Below are 24794 nucleotides of genomic sequence, written 5' to 3' on the forward strand. Positions count from 1 at the left end.
TTGAAAGATATGTACTTATTGCCATTGCAGGCTTTAAATTCGTGGTTACCAAAGGTTCAAGGTTAGCCTCTTTAGTATCTTACTGCCTAACTTAGCTCGCTTATTGAGCTGTTATATACACTGTCTGGAGATTCTTTTCTTCTCTCCCTTCTTGTTCCTCCTCCTCGATTCTTCATATGTTGGGTGTTTTGTGCTGTGCTCTTTCTAGGAGTGCTCCCATCTAGAGCAGTCCCTGTAAGATGTTCTGTAGAGGTGGTTTGTGGAAAGCAAATTCCCTCAGCTTTTGTTTGTCTGGGAATTGTTTAATCCCACCGTCATATTTGAATGATAGTCGTGCTGGATACAGTATCCTTGGTTCAAGGCCCTTCTGTTTCATTGTATTAAATATATCATGCCATTCTCTTCTGGCCTGTAGGGTTTCTGTTGAGAAATCTGACGTTAGCCTGATGGGTTTCCCTTTATAGGTGACCTTTTTCTCTCTAGCTGCCTTTAACACTCTTTCCTTGTCCTTGATCTTTGCCATTTTAATTATTATGTGTCTTGGTGTTGCCCTTCTTGGATCCTTTTTGGGGATCTGTTGGGGGTTCTGTGTATTTCCGTGGTCTGTTCGATTACTTCCTCCCCCAGTGTGGGGAAGTTTTCAGCAATTATTTCTTCTAAGATACTTTCCATCTCTTTTCCTCTCTCTTCTTCTTCTGGGACCCCTATAATACGGATATTGTTCCTTTTGGATTGGTCACACAGTTCTCTTAATATTGTTTCATTCCTGGAGATCCTTTTGTCTCTCTCTATGTCAGCTTCTATGCGTTCCTGTTCTCTGGTTTCAATTCCATCAATGGCCTCTTGCATTCTATCCATTCTGCTTATAAACCCTTCCAGAGTTTGTTTCATTTCTGCGATCTCCTTTCTGGCATCTGTGATCTCCTTCCGGACTTCATCCCATTTCTCTTGCTTATTTCTCTGCATCTCTGTCAGCATGTTTATGATTCTTATTTTGAATTCTTTGTCAGGAAGACTGGTTAGGTCTGTCTCCTTCTCTGGTGTTGTCTCTGTGATCTTTGTCTGCCTGTAGCTTTGCCTTTTCATGGTGATAGGAATAGTCTGCAGAACTGGGACGAGTGACGGCTGGAAGGACTTCCTTTCTTGTTGGTTTGTGGCCCTCCTCTCCTGGGAGAACAGCGACCTCTAGTGGCTTGTGCTGCGCAGCTGCGCGCAGATAGGGTTTCTGCTTCCTGCCAGGCTGCTATGGAGTTAATCTCCGCTGTTGCTGTGGGCGTGGCCTGGCTCGGGCAGCTACTCCAAAATGGTGGAGTCGCGTTGGAGCAGGAGCTGCTGGGAGGCTATTTATCTCCGTAAGGGGCCTCCCTGCTCCCTGCAGCCCAGGGGTTAGGGTGCCCAGAGATCCCGGATTCCCTACCTCTGGATTAAGTGACCTGCCCGGCCCTTTTAAGACTTCCAAAAAGCACCCGCCAAAACAAAACAACGCCCACCAAAAAAAAAAAGAAAAAAAATTTTTAAATTAAAAAAAAAAAAAGAAGTTTTTAATTAAAGAAAAAAAAAAAAAGGTGGTCGTTCGTTTTTCTTTATTCTCCAGTGCCAGCCTCAGGCCTCTGCTCACCGGTCTTTCTGCCCTGTTTCCCTAGTATTGGGGTCCCTATCCCTTTAAGACTTCCAAAAAGCGCTCGCCAAAACAAAACAGCAAAAATGCAAAAAAAAAAGGTCGCGCGCTTTTCTTATGTCCTCTGTCGCCCAGCCTCTAGTGCCTGCTCACTGTTCTTGCTGCCCTGTTTTCCCAGTATCGAGGGCCCTGCACTCTGGCCCGGATGGCTGGGGCTGGGTGCTCGGCAGCCCTGGGCTCCGTCTCCCTCCCGCTCTGCCTGCTCTTCTCCCGCCGGGAGCTGGGGGGAGGGGCGCTCGGCTCCCGCGGGGCCGGGGCTTGTATCTTACCCCCTTCGCGAGGCGCTGGCTTCTCTCAGGTGCGGATGTGGTCTGGATATTGTCCTGTGTCCTCTGGTCTTTATTCTAGGAAGGGTTGTCTTTGTTATATTTTCATAGCTATATGTGGTTTTGGGAGGAGATTTCCGCTGCTCTACTCACACCGCCATCTTCCGCCCCTCCCCCTCTTTTTTTTTTTTTGGAAACTTTATTTTTTAAACTCACGTCTTTTTTCTTCATATTGGTCCTAAAACTCAATGTGCATTGCATTTCATCTACATTAACTTTAGTCATTAGTCACTAATTTGTGAGAAATGTAGGCACAAGACCAACAGAGTTCATTATATCCTCCTCTGTGATCTACCATCCAAGTCTGTTTTTCATGGACTGCTTTACTACGAAAAAGTGACAAAGCCTACAGGAGAAGCCTGCTGAGGAAGGGGCAAGATCCGTGGTATTACCGTCCCACGTGTATTCACTGCGCTCGCCTTTCACTTGCAAGCATTTGCAGACTAGAGCAAAAGGTGGCATTTATATTGTTTCCCACAGGTTTCCTAAGAGCAAAATGCAGAAGAACCACAATCCAGAGTATGAAGCAGTTTTTTTTTTAAAGAAAAATACAAAACTGTCAGAATAATGTCATAAGACAAAACATTAAATGGCTTCAAAACGTGGAAGAAAAATGAGACATATGCCTTTAAGAACAACACTAAAATTTTTAAAATTATGCATGAAGGAAAACAAGACATATGGTCTTTGAAACAGTATTAAGATTTAAAAATATTCTGAATGAAGTCTGAAAGTGTTATTGTTAGTGACAAGCACACGAAGGGCAGAGTACAGTTCATAAACAAGGAAGGATTTCTATATAGTTTTTCTCTGTAATGAGAATATCATGTTAAGCATATTCAGCTACACTGTCATTTATTAACCTGGATTATTCTCTGCACAGAAATCATCAAAGAATTCAAAGTCCAATTCTCCTAGAAATTCAAGCCAGTCTTAGTTTATCTTTCAGAAAGAAAGAAAGAAAGAATCCAGTTTAACCTAGATAGGAAAAAAAAAAAGGAATACATCTAGGAGAGGTGGTAGAAGCAATAAAAGTTATTATTCCATTCATGGGAGTCTGGTATCAAGCAGAATAACAATATCATATTTAGTTGTTCTCAAGCATACCTATTTTATTAAATGCTTCTTGTAATTCTTCCAGCTCCTCCCGAGAAATGGTAGTTGTACTATTTTCCATCTTGAAGCAGGAAGAACTGCCTTCAGGTCCTTATAGGTAGAAAAAGCAATGTCATAAAAGAACATTAGCCCTTTGGAAACATTTTATCTAAGCAATACAGAGTACACAGGCAATAAAATATCTAGAAGAAATCACCTGAGAGGTCTGGCTAACAAGAACAAATAGGAATAGATCCCCAGGAGCACTCCTTCCCAGCATAGGTTGGCCAGACAATAGCAGAGATTCAATAAAGGAAAAAAACACCTGTTGTTTACATCCTGTCCTTACATGTATACAGGGCATAGACATTTCACAATAGCCCACATAATTTTCACTTACATCAATGCTACATGGAAAAGTGTAGCGTTTATAAATGTAAAGCAATCAGAAAGTAAAATTTGAAGACATGTATAATGACCACAAGAAGACTAAAGCACATCATTTTTGAAATAATTTATTTAAAAATTTCACTGGTCATTTAAAAATCATACCAAATTTTGAGAAGCTCTTGAAGAGTATGGCTCATTTGTCATTTGTGATCTGCACCCCAACTTGTTTAGCATTTTTGGCATTATTTCAAAATGAGATTTCTCTCACAGTTTTTCTGGGGCCTGGTTCTAATTAAATGTATAATTAAGTCTTTTGGTTTTAAACATATATATGCCACTGCCCACTGAAAAAATCTGAAGAGCTCAAGTTAGTAAAGTAGGAAAAAGGGGTAAATGGAATTCATCTTACTCCCCAGATACAGTTTCTTCCATTTTAGTATTAAATAGTCACATTTTATTGACTTATCTTTTAGAATGTTACTATATTTAAAACTATTTCCAGGCATACTTATTTTGTGCTGAAAGAGACTAAGCAGTCCTTTTAGGATTTTTAAGTACAATCCCCCAAGTCTGCATTTTTGCAAAATGCTAATTTTGTGGTGGCTGGCTTTGAACCTCTGTGGTTTGGGTATTGCATATCCTTTCCCATATCCAAAGTGGTTTCTATCCCTTGTCTCAAGTTGTAAAAATAGTGGTCCAGTTTTAGCATTTGCACTCCGCAGAAAGGATGTAAATTAGCAGTCCTTGTGTTGACCTTGCATTTGAAATGATAAATATACCTGGGATTCTATTTTTTGCTCATACCTATTCAAATTTATGTCATTTGTTAATTACAGAAACTATTTTAATCCCTCATAATCAGGCAAAACCAGCACATAAACTTACTGAAAAAGCAGTTGACCCATATAACATTGTTTCTTATTTTTAAAGCTTTGTTTTTGTAAGTACAAGCAGTTGCTTCAAGTCCTCTGGCATTTAAATGAAACAAACAGAAGAATATAGAATGATCTTCAAGATATACTCTTAAAAAAAAAAGCAGAAGAGTAAGTATGGTTGGGGAAAGGAGAGCTACATCAGTTGCATGTTTACAGAACACCTTTCAGAAGGATACAAGAAAAACGCAGCAGTGATGGCCTCTGCAGGGGAAATGGAAGATTGGAAGCAGAGTGGGAAAGGGCCTTACTTTTCAGTATATACTTTTTTATTCCTTTTTTTTAAACTATAAGCCTACCAAAATGAAAAATAATTGAAAAACAATAGAGGCGATTGTGGTTAAACACTGAAAACAATAAATACTAGTGGTCTGAAAGTACACATTATTGAATATTGATAAGATTAATATATACAGTACCTATATCTGTGTGACATTTTTAAATAAGAGCAGCTCTAGTTTCATACAAAGCAAAATACTATGATTAAAATAGTAAAACAATTTATAGATTTCCACAAAGGCATGAAGATATAGCAGTAGAGGGGTCAGTGGACAATATATTGCTTTTTTTAAAAGTAAAGTCTCATGCATAAATATATAGTATCCACATTTTCCAAAGTTTTTGCAAAATTATGATAATGCTGGGATTCTTCAAAAACTAAACACAACATACATTTTTATGTGGCATAATGAATTTATTGGAAGCAACATACACTGTTGGTGAAGAAAATACAGTTGTTTGATTTGATGTATAAAAGACTAGTATTCTAGTTATATGATCCCCTAATAAATTGCTTGCTATGGGGTTTTTCAGTGAAAAAAAATGTTTCTGCTACAATAAAATAGCACTGACTTTATGAAAATTCATGGAAGAATGTATTTCATCCACTGAATTTTCAAAACAGTATGTAACATTTTAGAAAAAGAGCCCAATGACCCTATAACTAGTAATCCAGTATTTATTGTTCTTACCAATTGCACACTTACATGATTAATGTGCCGTGCACTGACCTAGGTGTTTTGTATCCATTCTCATTTCATCTTCACTACTCCATGAAGTAGGTGCCGTCTTCATTTTGATAACTGACAACTGGAGGCTTCATAGGATTGAGTAACTTTCTCAGGTTCGCAAAGTAAACAACTCAGTCTCATAGCTAAGTTATGGCAGATCCCAGCTCCGTCTCATTGCTGCCTCTAGGCCTGTATGCAATGCAGGCTCCCAAATATAACCTGATATCAGGCATATAAATGTATATTTGTATGATAATCATACAATTTACATAATATATGAAGCATACATTATGAAAAACATATATATACTTATGAACTAAGAGCTTGCAGTTTAGAAGGAATCAGCACTCTAAAATTCTTTGTAAAGTTTTACAGTTGTAGGGAAAAAAATTTTAGCTAGATCAATTCATATTTATTGAGCACAGAACTTGTCTGTCCTCAAACACTCTAGAATACCTAGTAATTAGAATTCCCTTTGCAGTTTTACAAACGAAGTTCACTTAACCAGGACCCAAATACCTGGCACTGAAGCATACACACGTGGATGCCTGAGACAGATGCCTGAGACAGCTCAGAAGAGCACAGTTTCCCAAAGTCAGTGCTGAAAGATGCAGCCCAGAGGCAGCCAGGATCACTTGAGCAGACACCCACCAAGAGAACAGGCTATGCTGGATTTGTAGATGGATATATCTTCTGATAGAGTTTGACATGGGCTCTATATTTCTTCAATAATTCTAACACTGCTTTTCTCCTCTGCTTTTCTGGAGTTTTTTTTAGCCTATGCCATTTTAAGTGAAACCTTCTTTCACCAATTAAAGACTTGTTTTTAGCTCTCCTATCCTCAACTGTGCCCTGACACAACGAAATATATATTTGGAAAGTTAAGGAAGTATATTCTAAAAATAAACTCCTCAATTTAGATGAAATTGGATCTGATCTTTTATCCTCCCTCAAATTTCTAGTTTCCTTTAGTCTTTAAAAGCTTTACCAAAATTAGTCTCAGCAGTCCTTTATGATTGGCAGCATCAAAAGCCCTCAGACCAGTTTCAGAAAAACAGACATTAGGAACAGCCCGGCACCAACTAGATTTCGATGCCTTTCTATCAACCGTAAAGCTCCCAAACGTGAGGGACCCAAGCTGTCTTCACTGGCACCTTTTGGTTTCCTGGCTTTTGTTTTTCCTCCTTCCACTGTAGTGTTGGCCTGGGTGACTTGACATTCTGAGTTTTCAAGGTAGCCACTAACTCAGGTCTGGCAGTCTTCCTCCTAATCCATCCTCCCAAATTCCCTCCTTCCCTTACTCTCCCTTCTCTAGTAATTAATGTAAAAAATGATGGCAAATACCAGACTCACAGAACCCAAGAATGGACTAACAGTTACCAAAGGGGAAGGGACTGGAGAGGATGTATGGGAAGGGAGGGATATGGGGAAAAAGGGGCATTACGATTAGCACACATAATGTAGCAGGGGTGAATGGGGGACACGGGAAAGGCAGTATAGCACAGAGAAGACAAGTAGTGATTCTATAGCATCTTTCTATGCTGATGGACAGTGACTGTAATGGGGCATGTGGGGGGGACTTGATAATAGGTGGAGTTTGGTAACCATAATGTTGTTCAAGTAATTGTACATTAACGATATAAAAAAAAAATGATGGCAAATATTTACTGAGGTCAGTGGGCCTGGAACTATGCTAACCTCCCCAAACACGAGCTCAGTATGTATTTATCTATTCTTTGACAGATGGAACAAGCATCCTCCCTTAAAATGTAAATTAGAGGCCTACAGAGATTAGGTAATCTGCGAGAAAAGGTAGACAAAATAATACAACATAGGGAATATAGTCAATAATATTGCAATAACTTTGTATGATGACAGATGGTATGTGTACTTATCAAGGTGAGCATTTCATAATGTATAAATTATTGAATCACTATGTTGTACACCTGAAACTAACATAAGGTTACATGTCAACTATACTGCAATTAAAATTTTTTAATTAAAAAGAATCTGCTTCGAGTGCCCAAGCTCTTAAATTCTACATGTAGTTCAAGTAACATCACTATTCTCCCACTACAAGTGTCATAGGTAGTTTTAAAGAAAGCATTGAAGACTACTTCACACTTAGGTATGAATGTCTAATAAACCCTTAAAGTATTCGTTATTCCAACCACATTTATATTTTAAGGGCAAATGCATGTTTTCTTTAGTAGAATGGATAAATAGTTCATTGTTTAATCAACAGAATATTAATATGTTAGTAAAATAAATGAACTACAACTATCTGTTTCTAAAAAACAGTAAATGGAAAAAGCAAACTGTTAAAGGAAACATCCAGCGTACCAATTATTGTAAATTATAAAAACACAAAGTACTGTACATGTTATTTACATTGCCATACATGTATAGGAAAACTTTAAAAAAAAACATAGGAATGACACAACAAATTCAAAATACTGGTTGTCTTTGGAGAGGGAGGCACAGGGCAGAGCTGGGGCTGAAGTTGGATCTGTTATTTGTTTTTCAAGATAGATTTGAAACAACTATGGCAAAATTTAACATCTATTCAACCTGAGCAATAAGTATATGGATATTGGTTATTGTTTCCATACATTTCAGTATTTTTTGTTTCAAATAATTCATAATTTCAAAAATGTTCGAACTCAATAAAAATAATGAAATAATAAAGATAACACAAGACTATGTTTTGAGCAGGAAAAAACTTCCAAAGTCCTTCAAGGCTTGGAGAAAAAGTTTTAGGAACCTAAATCTTGATCAATTGAAACAGTTAATAATGTTGTTGCAGAAAAATATATCGAAATATCAAATTGTGTTTATTCTCCTCCCACCCCCCACCCCAATTAAAGCAACAACTGCTTCTTGTCTTAGGAATTCTGGCAGCACAGAAGGCAAAACCAGCCTGGAATGTGTTTCCTCAGTCTCTTGGGTAGAAGCACAAACTTTCATAGGGCTTACTTAGGCTGGGTGCCTGGGAGTGAGACAGCAGGAAAGGCCACTAGATGACAAAGACAGAGGGAGAGACTATCCCCTTGGGGAGGAGGGAAATCTGTGGATGCCAGCAAGGAAGACTGCTGCCCCAGGGACAGACTGGGTGCGGCAGAACCTCCACCCAAGGGACCCACAGACTGAGCCAATGGGCATTTCCAGGTGGCCACTGGGGACCGATGGGTTTCCAAGCCTTTGCACCGTTTGAGACCCCAGGACAACAGAAGATAAAGGGCAGATGTCAGGTACCTGAGAAAGTCTAGACAGACTCAGGCAGGATGAAGCATTACAGTCAAGATAAAGTTGTTTTAAAGACAAAGAAATGTGATATATTTCTTTCATACCTTTCATACCTGACTTTTATGGGAAAAGCCTTGTTGGTGTTCCTCTGGAGAACTGACTAGAATCCAAGAGGTCCCTGAAGCCCTGGATAAGAAAGGAGGCCCTCACATCTGACCCCTCAGCCTGCACCCTTTTCCAGACGTGTTCACGATGCCAGCGGGGGCTCACGGGGAAGCCACTTCTGAGCTCCAATGGACTGTTGCCAAGAAGAATTAGGCCAAGGGCGCCAGATCTTCTGAACTTTAAAGGGAAGCCAGAAATCCATATTTTTATGTGAAATTTGATTTTTAAATTTAGCAAACAATTTGAGTTATTATAAAACACCATGTATGTCACACTAGAATTCTGGGCTATTCATTTTGGTTCTGAACCTCCCTAATTCTAAAGTACTTCACTTGGCCTCCTTAGGGCCTTGTTGAAAATGCTGTGCTTTTCTCTAGACATATTCCCATCAATTTAGCTCATCCTAAGGGCCAGAAAAAAAACATTTTGTCTCTTAATGTGTCTATACACAACCGCAGTTATGCACCACTCATCACATCTCTAATTCCAATGAGAGGCATTTCCAATTGCCAGCCTCTCTAAGAGGGGCGAGCAGGTCAGGAGCCCATTGATCACAGATTCCTAGCTCAGGTAAACTGGATCTGCCCACCATCCCAGGATCTTTCACTCCTCATGTATTATTTATATCCCATCTACTCCCCCTCTTCCCCTTGTTACAATATCCTCAACACTTGAAGTATAATTTCTTCATGATGTTTTGTTTACATCTCTAGCAGATATTTCCCTTCTTCTGATAAGAGCATCAATTTCAGTTTTGGGGTCCCACTCATTCCCTATAATCCACCCACGCCATCTGAGTGAAGCTCCAGGTTCAAGCCAATCAGCACATCATATTCTCTGGACACATAACTTGGTTTAGACATAGGTATAGAACACAACGGGAGGCAAGAAGACACAAGAAGGCTTTTGTGGAACTTTCTTAATGAGAGTCGCACATGCGGGTCTGGGTCAGATTCGCAAGGAGAGCAGCTGCAGCCATCAGGCCTCCACAAGATGAGAACCCAGGGCTGTGAATGGAGCCAAAACCAACAAACAGAAAGCAGAGCCAACAGTGAACTTTAGAAAGCACGACCTGGCAGGAGTGAGTCCTGAATCCCACTGTGCTAAAAAGCCTTTACACTTTTTCAGTTACTTGACAATACTTTTTTTTAAACCAGTTAAGCTGGGTTTCTATTGATTGCATCAAAGAGTTCAAACTGATACACAAGGAGCAATAACAGACATAATTTACAAAAAGAAAATGGAAGAAGGGTCGGTTCCTCCAAGGACAGAAAGGATTTGGACATTCTGAACTGGGAAAGAAAATTAAACATAATTATATTGTCTGAATAAATTTACATCTAGGTAAGAAGCATTATTTTTGCCATAATTTGTATTTTACTACCACTACACCTGATCCCAGAAACTCAATGCATCAGTGAACTACAGAACAATCAGTTTATAGTTCTCACAGCAATTGGCAGAGCTGAAGATCACATTCACAGCCTAAAGGCCTCTGTGCCTACTGCCAATTTTTTTTCCTTCCTTCTATCCAGAAAGATTCTTCCCATTTTTCTCTTCCTTCTTCTGTAGCTAAAAATGACAAACTGAGTAGTAATATGAGAAATGGCAAGTCTTTCTGGAGAGAGGCAGGGCAGGGCACTCGCACTGCAATAATAAACTATTAAGTCAACAAATCTTTAAAATCGGGATATGACTAATGCACCGCAGGTAGAGAAAAGAAAAGTAATTCACCCAATACCTGAGAGTGAAAGAATAGACATCCAAGATGTCTGTGGGATTATCCAACAGCCCCCCAAGGGCAGGCAACCCCGAACATCATGTCCCTGTAAGTTAGCTCCATTTCCAAGGAGCACCGGACCCACACTTCAGCAGCACCCATGTTCTAATTTGCCGTGTGGCAGTTTCCAAGGAACAGAGGGAACAAGAAAGATGCATGGTAACCAGGAATTCAGGAATAAATGAGGATGAAAAAAACAAAATTCCCCATCTATTCTTGTAATTGCATTTTTACATGTGATCAAATGTCTAATGTAATTACAACCTCTCAAAGAAATTGGCCTGAGATAGATTTTAAGTAGAAATAGTAGAAATGACAGGTTTCTTCAGGAAATATATCTGCTGCTTTTATTGTTGTTTTACATTTCTAGTTCATAATTATTTCATGAGATGTCAATGTATCACTGTTCAAAATTACACAAGCTGCCTAATTATTCTCTATTTTTAAACTCTAGAGGAGGAAAATGTTCTAAAAGCTAATGTCTTCCACAATGGAATCTTCTCTTGTTTTTTTGTCCCTTTAAACTGTACTTCAATTTCGTTCATCAGGTTATGGCCTCAACAATTTTAGCCAAACTTATGCCTCTAATCCTTCCCTGTTAACAGTTCTTATTCACCAATATCCAAGAGAAAAGACTTCTCTTTCTCCTGAGGCCTTTCATGATTGTCCAATAACTTCCCTTCATGTTACTTCCTATCCCTAGAAATTGTATTCTCCCACATCCAAATCTTCACCTGCCCTTAAAGCAGAGTTCAGATTCCAGTGAATTTCTTCATTGCCCTCATTTCATTTCAGCACATGTTCGTTGAGAACATCTAAGATGCTAAGTGTTGTACCAAGTGTTGGAGGCAGTCTAATGATGACTAACACCCCACATTCTGGCTCTCAAAGAATTTGCAGTCTAGCAAGGGCATCAATAAACCACAGATGACAGCAGTGGTGAGTACACAAGGCTCCCTCACCCAATGAGGGGTCACTCACCCACTGCAATGCTTTCCCACTGAGCCTGAAGTTGCCTCAGGATCCCCTGCTCACCACAGCCTCACACAGCCCTACCAGAGGGTCAGCTCTCAGAATGAACTAGAATGTCACCTCCAGAACTTAATACAAGCCAGAATGAAACAAGTAGGAAAGGAAGAATCTTCTAACTGGAAGAGTCAAGGAAGACTTTACCGAGGAGATACCATTTGAGCTGGACCTTGAAAAATGAGCAGGCGGAGAGAATAAGATGCAAATCCCAGCTAAGGGAAAAAATCCTTGTCTCCCCACAGAGCATTGAGTCTAACAAAATGGAGTCCTTAGCTCTCTATATTGTATTACAGCATCTTATCATCTTGTAATATTTAATTATAGGAAAAAATACAACATATATGACTGCCCTCAAGAAACTTAAAAATTTCAAGGTGATAAGATGATGCAGTGTAAATACAAATATTTTGTTAAACACTCCACTTTTAACTTTCTGGTGATAATGATGGTGAGTGAGCCTATTCAGGTGTTACTCCTTTGAAAGCCTCTGTTTCTGCTAGTCTTTTTGCCTATTGGTAACTTCCATCTGTAAGAAATGAAAAATGACCCTGCCATCTCCAAAGATGTTTGTATTTAGAGCAGGCCAATGCTGGCCAGCCTGCGGACTCCTCCTTTCTCCACTCCAACAGGTCAACAATTCACTTCTCTGTATCTCAGAAAGAAAACAAGTGATATTCTTACTCCAAACCATACTATCTAAAAAGAAATTCTCTCTGACTTTAAAGACTCTTAGCTTCATCTGTGTCCCCTTATCTACTGACCATGTGTAGGGAAGCCCCCCCCACCCCACTTTTCCTACTGTTCTTTGAGGACAGCTGTCCACTGCTTCACACCAAGTATGTTTGGCCTTGAGAAACCTAAAAACACAGCGTGTTGTACCCATGGGAAAGGTGCTAGATAAGGGCTTGAAGGCCAGACACCTGGCCATGAAGGCCACACGACATCTTCAGTATTTATGCAACCATGAATTAGCACTGTAGCAGTATGATAAGTACAGCTTTATGCAGAATAAAGTGGCCTCTTTCGAGCACCCTCCATGACAACTCCTGTTGCCTTCTTTGCTCTTCGTGTTGCCCCAAAACCTCAAAGGGAACCCCAGACTCCGACACCATGGAAACATTTAATCTACCTTCTTGGTATTTGTACCAGTTAAGGTATTTTGATTGTAAGCAACAAAAACTGACTGTGGCAAAATGTGCCAAGAAAGGAACACACAGGAAGGGCACTGGGGATTGGCTCAAAGAATCAAGAGAGGGCTGAACAAGGAGGGTCTGGAAGGACAGGTGCCAGGCAGATCTAAGGAGCTCCAGGGTGGAAACTGTGAAGTGTCACTTCACAACACTGTCTCCAGCTGTGCTGACCACAACATGGGGATGACCATCTACCTAGCAGAGCGTAGGCTACATGCCCATCCCAGTGTCAGGGGATTCCATGAAGACAAGACCCTATAGCTGTAGAAAATTGCTTGCTTTGTCCAAAGTTCATTTGCCTTCTGCACAGTCTCTATGTTTGCATGAGCTCATGCAGCAAACACAAACGTTTAAATCTGACTTCCAAGCAAATAAGCAGGCCAACCTAACAGTCTTCTCCTGACCTGAACTCATCACACCAATCAAGAACACCTGTGACAAGAAGGTCATAGAAACAAAACTCCTAAAATCTCCCCCAAACTCTCCACAGAAAACACAAAACACAGTATTTACACACAATGGCAGTTCAAACAAGGCAAGGGAGACTTCCCCCTCCCTTTAACAGTAATAAACATTCATGGGTGCTCACCATGGACTAAGCACTGTTCTAAGTAGTACATATATTATCTCCCTTAATCCTCACAGCAACTCTATGAGGTTAGTAATATTACAACTACCATTTTACAGTTAAAGAAACTGAGGCCAAAACTTCATAATAAGTGGCAGAGCTGGGATCCAAGCCCAGGGAGTTTGTCTGTCTTCACCTTTATTACATATTGCCTTCCTAGTGATGGTCTTCTTACAACCCTTTCCATACTGTATCTCAATTTACACACTGTGACCACTTCTTGTTAGAAGCTGCCCTAGAACCTGGCTTTCCAGTATAGACTGGTTAGGGTGAAGTGTGGACACAGTGTGATCTGTCTTACTAGAAACTCAGGGAAGGATTTAAATGAAATTTGTGAGAATATGAATTATTTCACATTTTTTTCTTTGCCTCTGGGAAAGTACCTATTCCTATTTCCTGTGTGTAGTCACAGGAAATTATACATTAGGGAGATAATTGCCCAGATTCTAACTGTTTATAATGCCAAATGTCTCATTCAGAATGAATGCTTCAATACCAACACCAAAAACCTGTCAGAGAACAGGAAGCTATGAGTCATTTCCAAGTGCTCTGGAATAATCCACCATTACTTTCTAGGCTATAATCCCCTTTCCTCCATTTCCAGCCAAGAATATCTATGTAAATCATTCACAGCAACACAGATATTCCAGTCCAACTTGTGTCCAAGTGAGCCTACCCAGGGTGCTTCCATGTCAGGGTTTGAACTTCAACCTCTAAAACACGCATTGGTTTAAACTGGAAGCTTTTTGCTTTTTAGGTAAAGATACATATTAGCACAGTGTTTACAGGAGTTGAAACTCTGCAGTACTTTATTTTACAATTTGCAGAATTCAACTCTGACCCGCTTTATCAACTGGCAAAGGAAGGAATTAGCTTGTGTGTGTGTGTTTTCAATGACCCATAGAAATCTTTCCTAAAATCCTAAATTTCTATAAGTTACAGATAAAAATCTGTAGTACCAAAAAATATTTTCAAACAAATGCAAAGATGCCATATAACAAAGAATTAACTATCAAACTATTGCCACAGTTTTCTTAAAGAATACAATTAATAAGCTTACAGTTTTATCATTCATTTCAACAGTCGGCTTGCTACCAGCCCAAACTTAACAGCTTTGAGGTTTTTCCCTATGCACAAGAGATGGACGCCCTCACAGTGCAACTAGATATTTGCCCAAGAACTATGAGGTATTTTTACTTTTTGCTATCGGAGATGGGAAGGAAGCAGTAACCACTACCAGCTCTGGAAGTTTTCTCTCACCAGAATTTTGGCTTTGGAAAAATTAATCAGCATTTTATATTTATTAAGCATTATATACTTTCCAAAGCAGGGCCACCTCCATTACCTCATTATTAGATATAGGCATCAGAATAAAGATGTTGCAGCACAGGGAGGTTTAATGATTCATAACTTTTATAAAATCCAGTCCCCATAGATGAGAGAACTGGCATCTAGACTGAGGGGTAAAATGATGTTCTCAGAATTCCTGACAATGTTGGGTAAGAGTATTTCCATCAAAAGAGAACCCAAAAAACAAAAGCAAATAATCCAATTTAAAAATGGGCAGAGGAGCTGAACAGACAGTTCTCCAAAGAAGAAATTCAGATGGCCAACAGACAATGAAAAGATGCTCCACATCGCTAGTCTTCAGAGAAATGCAGATTAAAACCACAATGAGATATCACCTCACACCAGTAAGGACCGCCACTGCCCAACAACAACAAATGTTGGTGAGGTTGTGGGGAAATGGGAACCCTCCTATACTGCTGGTGGGAATGTAAATTAGTTTAACCATTGTGGAAAGCAGTATGGAGGTTCCTCAAAAAGCTCAAAATAGAAATACCATTTGACCCAGGAATCCCACTTCTAGGAATTTACCCTAAGAATGCAGCAGCCCAGTTTGAAAAAGACAGATGCACCCCTATGTTTATCGCAGCACTATTTACAATAGCCAAGAAATGGAAGCAACCTAAGTGTCCATCAGTAGATGAATGGATAAAGAAGATGTGGTACATATATGCTATGGAATATTATTCAGCCATAAGAGGAAAACAAATCCTACCATTTGCAACAACATGGATGGAGTTAGAGGGCATTATGCTCAGTGAAATAAGCCAGGCGAAGAAAGACAAGTACCAAATGATTTCACTCATCTGTGGAGTATAAGAACAAAGAAAAAACTGAAGGAACAAAACAGCAGCAAAATCACAGAACCCAAGAATGGACTAACAGTTACCAAAGGGAAAGGGACTGGGGAGGATGGGAGGGAAGGGAGGGATAAGGGGGAGGAAAAAGAAAGGGGGCACTATGATTAGCATGTATAATATGGGGGGAGGCATGGGGAGGGCTGTGCAACACAGATAAGACAAGTAGTGACTCTACAGCATCCTGCTATGCTGATGGACAGTGACTGTAATGGGGTTTGTGGGGGGGACTTGGTGAAGGAGGGGAGCCTAGTAAACATAATGTTCCTCATGTAATTGTAGATTAATGATAGCAAAAAAAAAAAAAAAAAAAGAGAAAACCCAAAATAAAAACCACTAAGGAAAAATATGGTTAAAATCAAGACACACGGGCATTAATGTTTATATGCCCTGGGTTGTATAGCTTTAGAAATAAATTAACAAGAGCACAACCACTGTAGGAGCTGTTAACTGTTGAAAGTTTAATTAGTCCAAAGCAAAGTATAAAGAAATTTTGGATACTAAAATTGGTAAATTATGAAGGTATAAAATTTTCTACAACTCTTAGATTATAGTTCTCATTTTCCTGAATTAAATCAAAGTTAGCTCTAAGGCCTACTCAACATGATCATTTAGGAAGACCAATGTTTGTTAGATAGGTCCCTTTCCATTCTGAGCTATACTAGGACCCCAGAGTTTATATGAGAACAGCAACAGTGGAGAAGTCCCTTTCTGTCATCAGTGAGCAAGAGAAATATTTCCCTTTCTGGGCCCATGTCACCCATTCAAAAGCAGTAGCATCTAGACTCTGAATGACAAGCCTGGCAGCAGTGACCTCTCCTCCCAAGGTCAGTCCTAGTCATCTAAGAATCGTCTATGTACTCAATCCCCTGAGCTGTGGTCTTCAAAGTCATCTTGACCCTCTTCCCCACCAGAACCTGTATCTTACCTCCAAATTCTGGAATATCCCCCTCCTCTCCATTCTGACTTGTCACTGTCTTAGACTGAACTCTGGTGTCTTATCAGGGCTAATTCAGGAAGTCCATTTCTGCCTGTCCTGGACTCTCTCTATTCAGTATTTGGCTCCTACTCTGAGCCCATCAGATTCAACATATTTCCCCCAAATAGAGCCAACCTAACAAAGCATTTCAGGCCTTGAACACAGCAGAAATCTGGAAGTGGAGCATAAAGCCAGAAATCATGAAGGAGCAATCTTCTCTGTAAAGAGAGATGCCCACCATGGACTATGAACAGAAACAAGGCACCCATGAGAAATCAACCCCAAATCTGCCCTGGGTATGAGGACATGGACTGAATTCACATCATCTCACTGTAGGAACCCAAGAAACCAATTAATCCACATGGATCTAACAGAGACAGAAGCAAAACTGCCCCTGGGAAGACCCCTATGAACCAGAGTATATGCTGAACTCCAGCTGAAGAAAATGCTCTCAACATGAGCTCACAGACAAAACTTACAAATCATATAAGAACCCATCACCACAGAAGTCAATAAGAGATTTCCAAACTGGAAATCATGAAAGAGAAATAGTTTTGAAGTGTCTAAAATGTTCAAAGGTAAAAGAAGGAATTCATTCATAAGTAAAAAAAACATGGCATATTTTTTTTAAAGTATATATTTTAAGAAGAACAAGAAATACTATATACAAAAATGATAACAGAAGCTATTGGGGGAATAAGGGTGATGAGATTATGGATAATTTTCTTCTATATAGTTGCATATTTTCCAAAATGACCATACATTATTTCTATAACAAAGAGATGAAAAAAGGAAGAAAGACTCACATTTCTTTTATTAAAGTATCACAGATATAGAATTTAATGAAGGTTTAACATGAGCAACATGGTGGTCATTACATTCATCCATATTATCAAGTCCCCTACCACATACCCCATTGCAGTCACTGTCCATCAGCGTAGTAAGATGCTATAGAGTCACTACTTGTCTTCTCTGTGCTATACTGCCTTCCCCGTGACCCCCCTACATTATGTATCCTAATCATAATGCTCTTTAATACCCTTCTCCTTCCCTCATCACCCACTTCCCTTTGGTAACCACTAGTCCCTTCTTGGAGTCTGTGAATCTGCTGTTTCATTCCTTCAGTTTTGCTTTGTTCTTATAGTCCACAAATGAGGGAAATCATTTGGTACTTGTCTTTCTCCACCTGGCCTATTTCACTGAGCATAATACCCTTTAGCTCCATCCAGGTTGTTGCAAATGACAGGATTTGTTTTCTTCTCACAGCTGAATAACATTTCATTGTGAATATGTACCACATCTTCTTTATCCATTCATCTACTGAAGGACACTTAGGTTGCTTCCATTTCTTGGCTATTGTAAATAGTGCTGCAATAAGCATACGGGTGCATATGTCTTTTTCAAACTGGGCTCCTGCATTCTTAGGGTAAATTCCTAGGAGTGAAATTGCTGGGGCAAATGCTATTTCTATTTTGAGTTTTTTGAGGAACCTCCATATTCCTTTCCACGGTGGTTGAACTAGTTTACATTCCCACCAGCAGTGTAGGAGGGTTCCCCTTTCTCCACATCCTTGCCAACATTTGTTGTTGTTTGTCTTTTGGATGTTGGCCATCCTCACTGGTGTGAGGTGATATCTCATTGTGGTTTTAGTTTGCATTTCTCTGATAATTAGTGATGTGGAGCATCTTTTCATGTGCCTGTTGGCCATCTGAATTTCTTCTTTGGTGAACTGCCTGTTCAGATCCTCCACCTATTTTTTAATCAGGTTATTTGCTTTTTTGGTATTGAGGAATGTTAACTCCTTATATATTTTGGATGTTAACCCTTTATCAGATATGTTGTTTAGGAATATATTCTCCCATACTGTAGGATGCCTTTTTGTTCTACTGATGGTGTCCTTTGCTGTACAGAAGCTTTTTAGTTTGATGTAGTTTCACTTGTTCATTTTTGCTTTTATTTCCCTTGCCTGAGAAGATGTGTTCAGGAAAAAGTTGCTCATGTTTATATTCAAGAGATTTTTGCCTATATTTTCTTCTAAGAGTTTTATGGTTTCATAACTTACATTCAGGCCTTTTATCCATTTCAAGTTTACTTTTGTGTGCTGAGTAAGACAATAACCCAGTTTCATTTTCTTACATGTAGCTGTCCAATTTTGCCAACACCAGCTGTTGAAGAGGCTGTCATTTCCCCACTGTACATCCATGGCTCCTTTATCATATATTAATTGGCCATATATGCTTGGGTTTATATCTGGGCTCTCTATTCTGTTCCACTGATCTATGGGTCTGTTCTTGTGCCAGTACCAAATTGTCTTGACTACTGTGTTTTTGTAGTAGAGCTTGAAGCTCGGGAGCATAATCCCCCCAGCTTTATTCTTCCTTCTCAGGATTGCTTTGGCTATTTAGGATCTAGAAAAGACTCACATTTGACCAATTCCACATGGTAGTTAAAAATAATCTTGAAAAAAGTCACAGGATGAACCTTGAAGTACTACTAGAATAAATCCAAACTGGTAACTAAAGGAATGCTCCACAATCTAGTCAAACCCACACTGTCAGATACCACCTCTGCTCACATTACAGGCTCCAGTCCTACCGAGCACACCAGCAGATCCTATACATGTTAGTTTTTTCTTAATACCAACCCTCTATACATGTCCATTTCCGAGAATTCCCTCTATGCTTTCCTCACCCTGTAAACTCTGGGTAATCATTCCAGATCCAGCTAAATACCATCCACTTGTAAAGTCTTCCTCAATGCCCTCAGACTAAGCAGTCCCTCAGCAATGCCAAAGAAAGTCATTCAACACTCCAGTTAATGCCATTTTACACACTGTATCTCACTACCATCAAGGACTATGCTTTTGGGGATGCAAGAAACCCCTTACCTGAGATCATCTCTGAATACTGAGTGTCTAACACACTGCTTATCCACAGTTGGTGTTCCATGAAAATTTGTTCTATGAATTCAAGTGCAGAAAATCATTAAAACCTTAACAAATACAAGGTCAGGGGAATCATCTGCTCAGTGCAGTTTTTCCTCCCTTAGCCTCAGAGAAGTGAATTAGTTTCATCTACTCACTGTTTACTTACATCTTCTTGAACAACTGCCATTGCAAATACTATCAGCCAGGTGTTTGATTTTTCTGACTTTGTATTATTTCCTATCTCTGGCATACCATGAATGTAAACACTCATTTTGTCTTCCCTAAGCTATAAAATTCTCCCAGCTGACTTTATTCATCATCAGTGAGCTGTCTGTAGCAAACATGGTTGTTCTAAGCTGTCTTGGGCACTGGAAATCCATGTACAAAGAGTAACATAATCTCAATTCAATTAAATTAAGTAAACAGTTTATGACTGCACAGTGTTCAACACTATGTTAAGGAGATATGAGAAAGATTGATTCTCTGTACTCAAAAGTTTAAAGTCATTCAGCCAACTACGCACTTAGTCAACTGCTAAGCACTGTACATAGAGCATCAGGACATTTAATACATCGTCTAGGCATTCCAGGTGCTTATGAACTAGCTGGGGGGAACAGAAATAGAAAGTTAAATAAAAATGCTACCATTATGCATGTAATCAATAACATTCAGCAAGAAAAAAATGCTAAAAGATGTTAAAATGATGTTAAGATGTAAAATAATGTTACAAGAGGTGCCACAGAGTAGATAGTGTGGTCTGGACACAATGAATTAAGAGAAGAGGGAGAGGCTTGTGTATAGCCAAATGATCCAGAAAGTGCTCCAGGGAGAAGAGGGAACTGGGGGGAGACAACATGTTATGTCAGGTATAATGGGGTAAACCTGCTAACTAGTAACTTACTGTTTCAGAACCCCCTACCCCATTCCCCCCACCATTCCACTACTAAACCAAGTGAATTTGAAGGGGACTCAGTACCTTAGTGAAGGGATATCACAAGGAGCACAGACCAAGTGAGAACTGAGACACTTCAGCAGGTGTCAGCTGGGAGGGGCATCCACACCCGGGAACTAGACAGGAACGTTAAGGCTCAGCAGAAGTCAGCGTCAGACAAAGGAGAGCCCTGAGCTAAACTCCTCACCCTCACAGCCATGCCACGACACAAGGAAATTTCTGAAAACTTAAATACCACCCAGGAAAGACAACTGAGTTCAGCTGTAAGTGAATTTTACCCTGTATGACTAGCAAAGTCTTCCACTATGTGGGTACCAATGGGAGAAACTATGCTGTCATAGAAAACTAAAGATATTTCTTACACACCTAAATTTTAAAGTATGAGAATTCATCTTTGCTACACAAATTTAAAAAAAAATCAGATACAAGATTGTAGTATACCATTACATTCCAAAATGAGCCTCAAAGACACATATGGTATTGTTAGAGTTCAACACATCACCACCACACCCAGTCTTTTTAAAGCAGGCATGTTTCTGCCAGCCCTCAAATATCACTGTTCTCCCTGTATTTCAAAAACAGTGCTCTAGACCAGTTAAGCAGGCCATGGACTGCTGAAGATAGCAATCCTTCAAGCCAGCATTCCTGCCCTAACACAGGGCAGTAGCCCCAGCCTTCCTTCTCAGTACCCTGTGGCTTCCTGACTTCCACTGAGCTCTGAAACCTGACAAATCCAGGATGCAATGCTGGCTTTACATCAGACCAGCTGTGCAGGCTTGGGCATCTGTCCTCTCTGGAAGTAACAAAACCTATCTCATACGGTTGTCAGGAACAAATGAGAGAGCATACGTGAAAGGTCAGGCATTACTTTATTGCCTCTTCCAGGGGATTATATATTTTTAAATGACTTAATTATAGGATAAAATGCTTGATTCTCTTTTAAATGAATTTCAAAATATCAGGTGAAGTGAGCAGACAGGAAGGAAGGTTGAGAGACAACAAAATCTCCTGGTCCCTAATCACATCTTCTGATGAAGCTGTCCAGCTTCTTTGGGAGTGTTGACAGCAGGAGGGTGAGGAGACGGGAAAAGAACGGAGAAAGAGTTTGGGCATTTAAAGCAGCTCCATATTTTATATATGTATAGATGTCTGGTATGATGTTTAGTTACAGATAAAAAGTAATATTGCACAGTGGATTTGGGATATCCTTTAATTTCTGCTTTGTTCTTTTTCTGTTTTTAATTCTATACTGAACACACACACAAAAGTTAACTTTTTGGACTATACCTTCATAGGCTTTTCAGGAGTTTTTAAAGAATAATTTACACATAAAACTATCCGCTTTTAAATATTATATTATAAGTGTTTCTTTAGGACATTACAACTTGTCATGAACATCTTTTCTAAACTAGACATTTATTTAATTTTGTTATCATTAATCTACAATTACATGAAGAACATTATGTTTACTAGGCTCCCCCCTTCACCAAGTACCCCCCACATACCCCATTAGAGTCACTATCCATCAGCATAGAATCACTGCTTGTCTTCCCTGTGTTGCAGAGCCCTCCCCATGCCCTCTCCTACATGCTAATTATACATGCTAATCGTAATACCCCCTTGCTTTTTCCAACCCCTTATCCCTCCCTTCCCATCCATCCTCCCCAGTCCCTTTCCCTTTGGTAACTTTAGTCCATTCTTGGGTTCTGTGTTTCTGCTGCTGTTTTGTTCCTTCAGTTTTTTTCTTTGTTCTTATACTCCACATATGAGTGAAATCATTTGATTCTTGTCTTTCTCCGCCTGGCTTATTTCACTGAGCAAAATACCCTCTAGCTCCATCCATGTTGTTACAAATGGTAGGATTTGTTTTCTTCTTATGGCTGAATAATATTCCATTGTGTATATGTGCCACATCTTCTTTATCCATTCACCTACTGATGGACACTTAGGTTGCTTCCATTTCTTGGCTATTGTAAATAGTGCTGCGATAAACATAAGGGTGCATCTGTCTTTTTGAAACTGGGCTATTGCATTCTTAGGGTAAATTCCTAGAAGTGGAATTACTGGGTCAAACGGTATGTCTATTTTGAGCTTTTTGAGGAACCCCCATACTGCTTTCCACAATGGTTGAACTAATTTACATTCCCACCAGCAGTGTAGGAGGGTTCCCCTTTCTCCACAACCTTGCCAACATTTGTTGTTGTTTGTCTTTTGGATGGTAGCGATCCTTACCGGTGTGAGGTGATATCTCATTGTGGTTTTAATTTGCATTTCTCTCATAACTAACGATGTGGAGCATCTTTTCATGTGTCTGTTGGTCATCTGAATTTCTTCTTTGGTGAACTGTCTGTTCAGCTCCTCTGCCCATTTTTTGATTGGATTATTTGCTTTTTGTTTGTTGAGGTGCATGAGCTCTTTATATATTTTGGATGTCAACCCTTTATTGGATCTGTCATTTGTGAATATATTCTCCCATACTGTAGGGTACCTTTTTGTTCTATGGATGGTGTTCTTTGCTGTACAGAAGCTTTTCAGCTTGATATAGTTCCATTTGTTCATTTTTGCTTTTGTTTCCCTTGCCTAGCGAGATATGTTCATGAATAAGTCACGCATGTTTATGTCCAAGAGATTTTTGCCTATGTTTTTTTCTAGGAGTTTTATGGTTTCATGACTTACATTCAGGCCTTTGATCCATTTCAAATTTACTTTTGTGCATGGAGTTAGACAGTGATCCAGTTTCATTCTCTTACATGTAGCTGCCCAGTTTTGCCAGCACCATCTGTTGAAGAGACTGTCATTTCCCCATGGTATGTCCATGGCTCCTTTATCATATATTAATTGACCATATATGTTTGGGTTAATGTCTGGAGTCTCTATTCTGTTCCACTGGTCTATGGCTCTGTTTTTGTGCCAGTACCAAATTGTCTTGATTACTGTGGCTTTGTAGTAGAGCTTGAAGTTGGGGAGCAAGATCCCCCCACTTCATTCTTCCTTCTCAGGGTTACTTTGGCTATTCGGGGTCTTTGCTGTTTCCATATGAATTTTTGAACTATTTGTTCCAGTTCATTGAAGAATGTTGTTGGTAATTTGATAGGGATTGCATCAAATCTGTATATTGCTTTGGGCAGGATGGCCTTTTTGATGATATTATTTCTTCCTAGCCAGGAGCATGGGATGAGTTTCCACTTGCTACTGTCCTCTTTAATTTCTCTTAAGAGTGTCTTATAGTTTTCAGGGTACAGGTCTTTCACTTCCTTGGTTAGGTTTATTCCTAGGTATTTTATTCTTTTTTGATGCAATTGTGAATGGAATTGTTTTCCTGATTTATCTATTAGTTCATTGTTTGTGTATAGGAAAACCATAGATTTCTGTGTGTTAATTTTGTATCCTGCAACTTTGCTGAATTCCAATATCAAATATTGGGAGTCTTTAGGGTTTTTTTATGTACAGTATCATGTCATCTGCAAATAGTGACAGCTTAACTTCTTCTTTACCAATTTGGATTGGTTGTATTTCTTTCTTTTGTCTAACTGCTGTGGCTAGGACCTCCAGTACTGTGTTGAATAACAGTGGGGAGAGTGGGCATCCCTATCTTGCTTCCGATCTCAGAGGAAAAGCTTTCAGCTTCTTGCTGTTCAGTATGATATTGGCTGTGTGGGCTTATCATATATGGCCTTTATTATGTTGAGGTACTTGCCCTCTATACCCATTTTGCTGAAAGTTTTTATCATGAATGGATGTTGAATTTTGTCGAATGCTTTTTCAGCATCTATGGAGATGATCATGTGGTTTTCGTCTTTCTTTTTGTTGATGTGGTAGATGATGTTGATGAATTTTCGAATGTTGCACCATCCTTGCATCCCTGGGATGAATGCCACTTGGTTATGGTGTATGATCCTTTTGATGTAATTTTGAATTCGGTTTGCTAATATTTTGTTGAGTATTTTTGCATCTATGTTCATCAGGGATATTGGTCTGTAATTTTCTTTTTTTGGTGGGGTCTTTGCCTGGTTTTGGTATTAGGGTAATGTTGGCTTCATAGAATGAGTTTGGGAATATTCCCTCCTCTTTTCTTTGGAAAACTTTAAGGAGAATGGGTATTGTGTCTTCTCTGTATGTCTGATAAAATTTCGAGGTAAATCCATCTGACCCGGGGGTTTTGTTCCTGGGTAGTTTTTTGATTACTGCTTCAATTTTTTTGCTGATAATTGGTTTGTTTATATTTTGTGTTTCTCCTTGGTCAGTCTTGGAAGGTTGTATTTTT

The 24794-nt window shown here is 39.4% G+C and overlaps 1 protein-coding gene across 5 annotated transcripts in view; it reads right to left on the reverse strand.

Annotated features, from left to right (window-relative positions):
- Nucleotides 1–24794, reverse strand: part of PLS1 (plastin 1) — a 128176-nt gene that overhangs the window by 57049 nt on the left and 46333 nt on the right. For 3 of the 5 annotated variants that reach the window (XM_036877270.2, XM_036877272.2, XM_036877271.2), the window contains exon 2: nt 3112–3210. The exons of 1 other annotated variant lie outside the window; for it this stretch is intronic. In XM_036877270.2, coding sequence (XP_036733165.2) covers nt 3112–3181 — 70 coding nt within the window. In that variant the 5' untranslated portion in view covers nt 3182–3210. Of the gene's footprint in view, nt 1–3111; nt 3211–3316; nt 3336–24794 lie in introns of those variants that run through there. One more of the 5 variants, XM_036877273.2, reaches the window with a different exon arrangement.

Source organism: Manis pentadactyla, chromosome 1 (genome assembly GCF_030020395.1).
Source record: "Manis pentadactyla isolate mManPen7 chromosome 1, mManPen7.hap1, whole genome shotgun sequence".
Taxonomy (NCBI): domain Eukaryota; kingdom Metazoa; phylum Chordata; class Mammalia; order Pholidota; family Manidae; genus Manis; species Manis pentadactyla.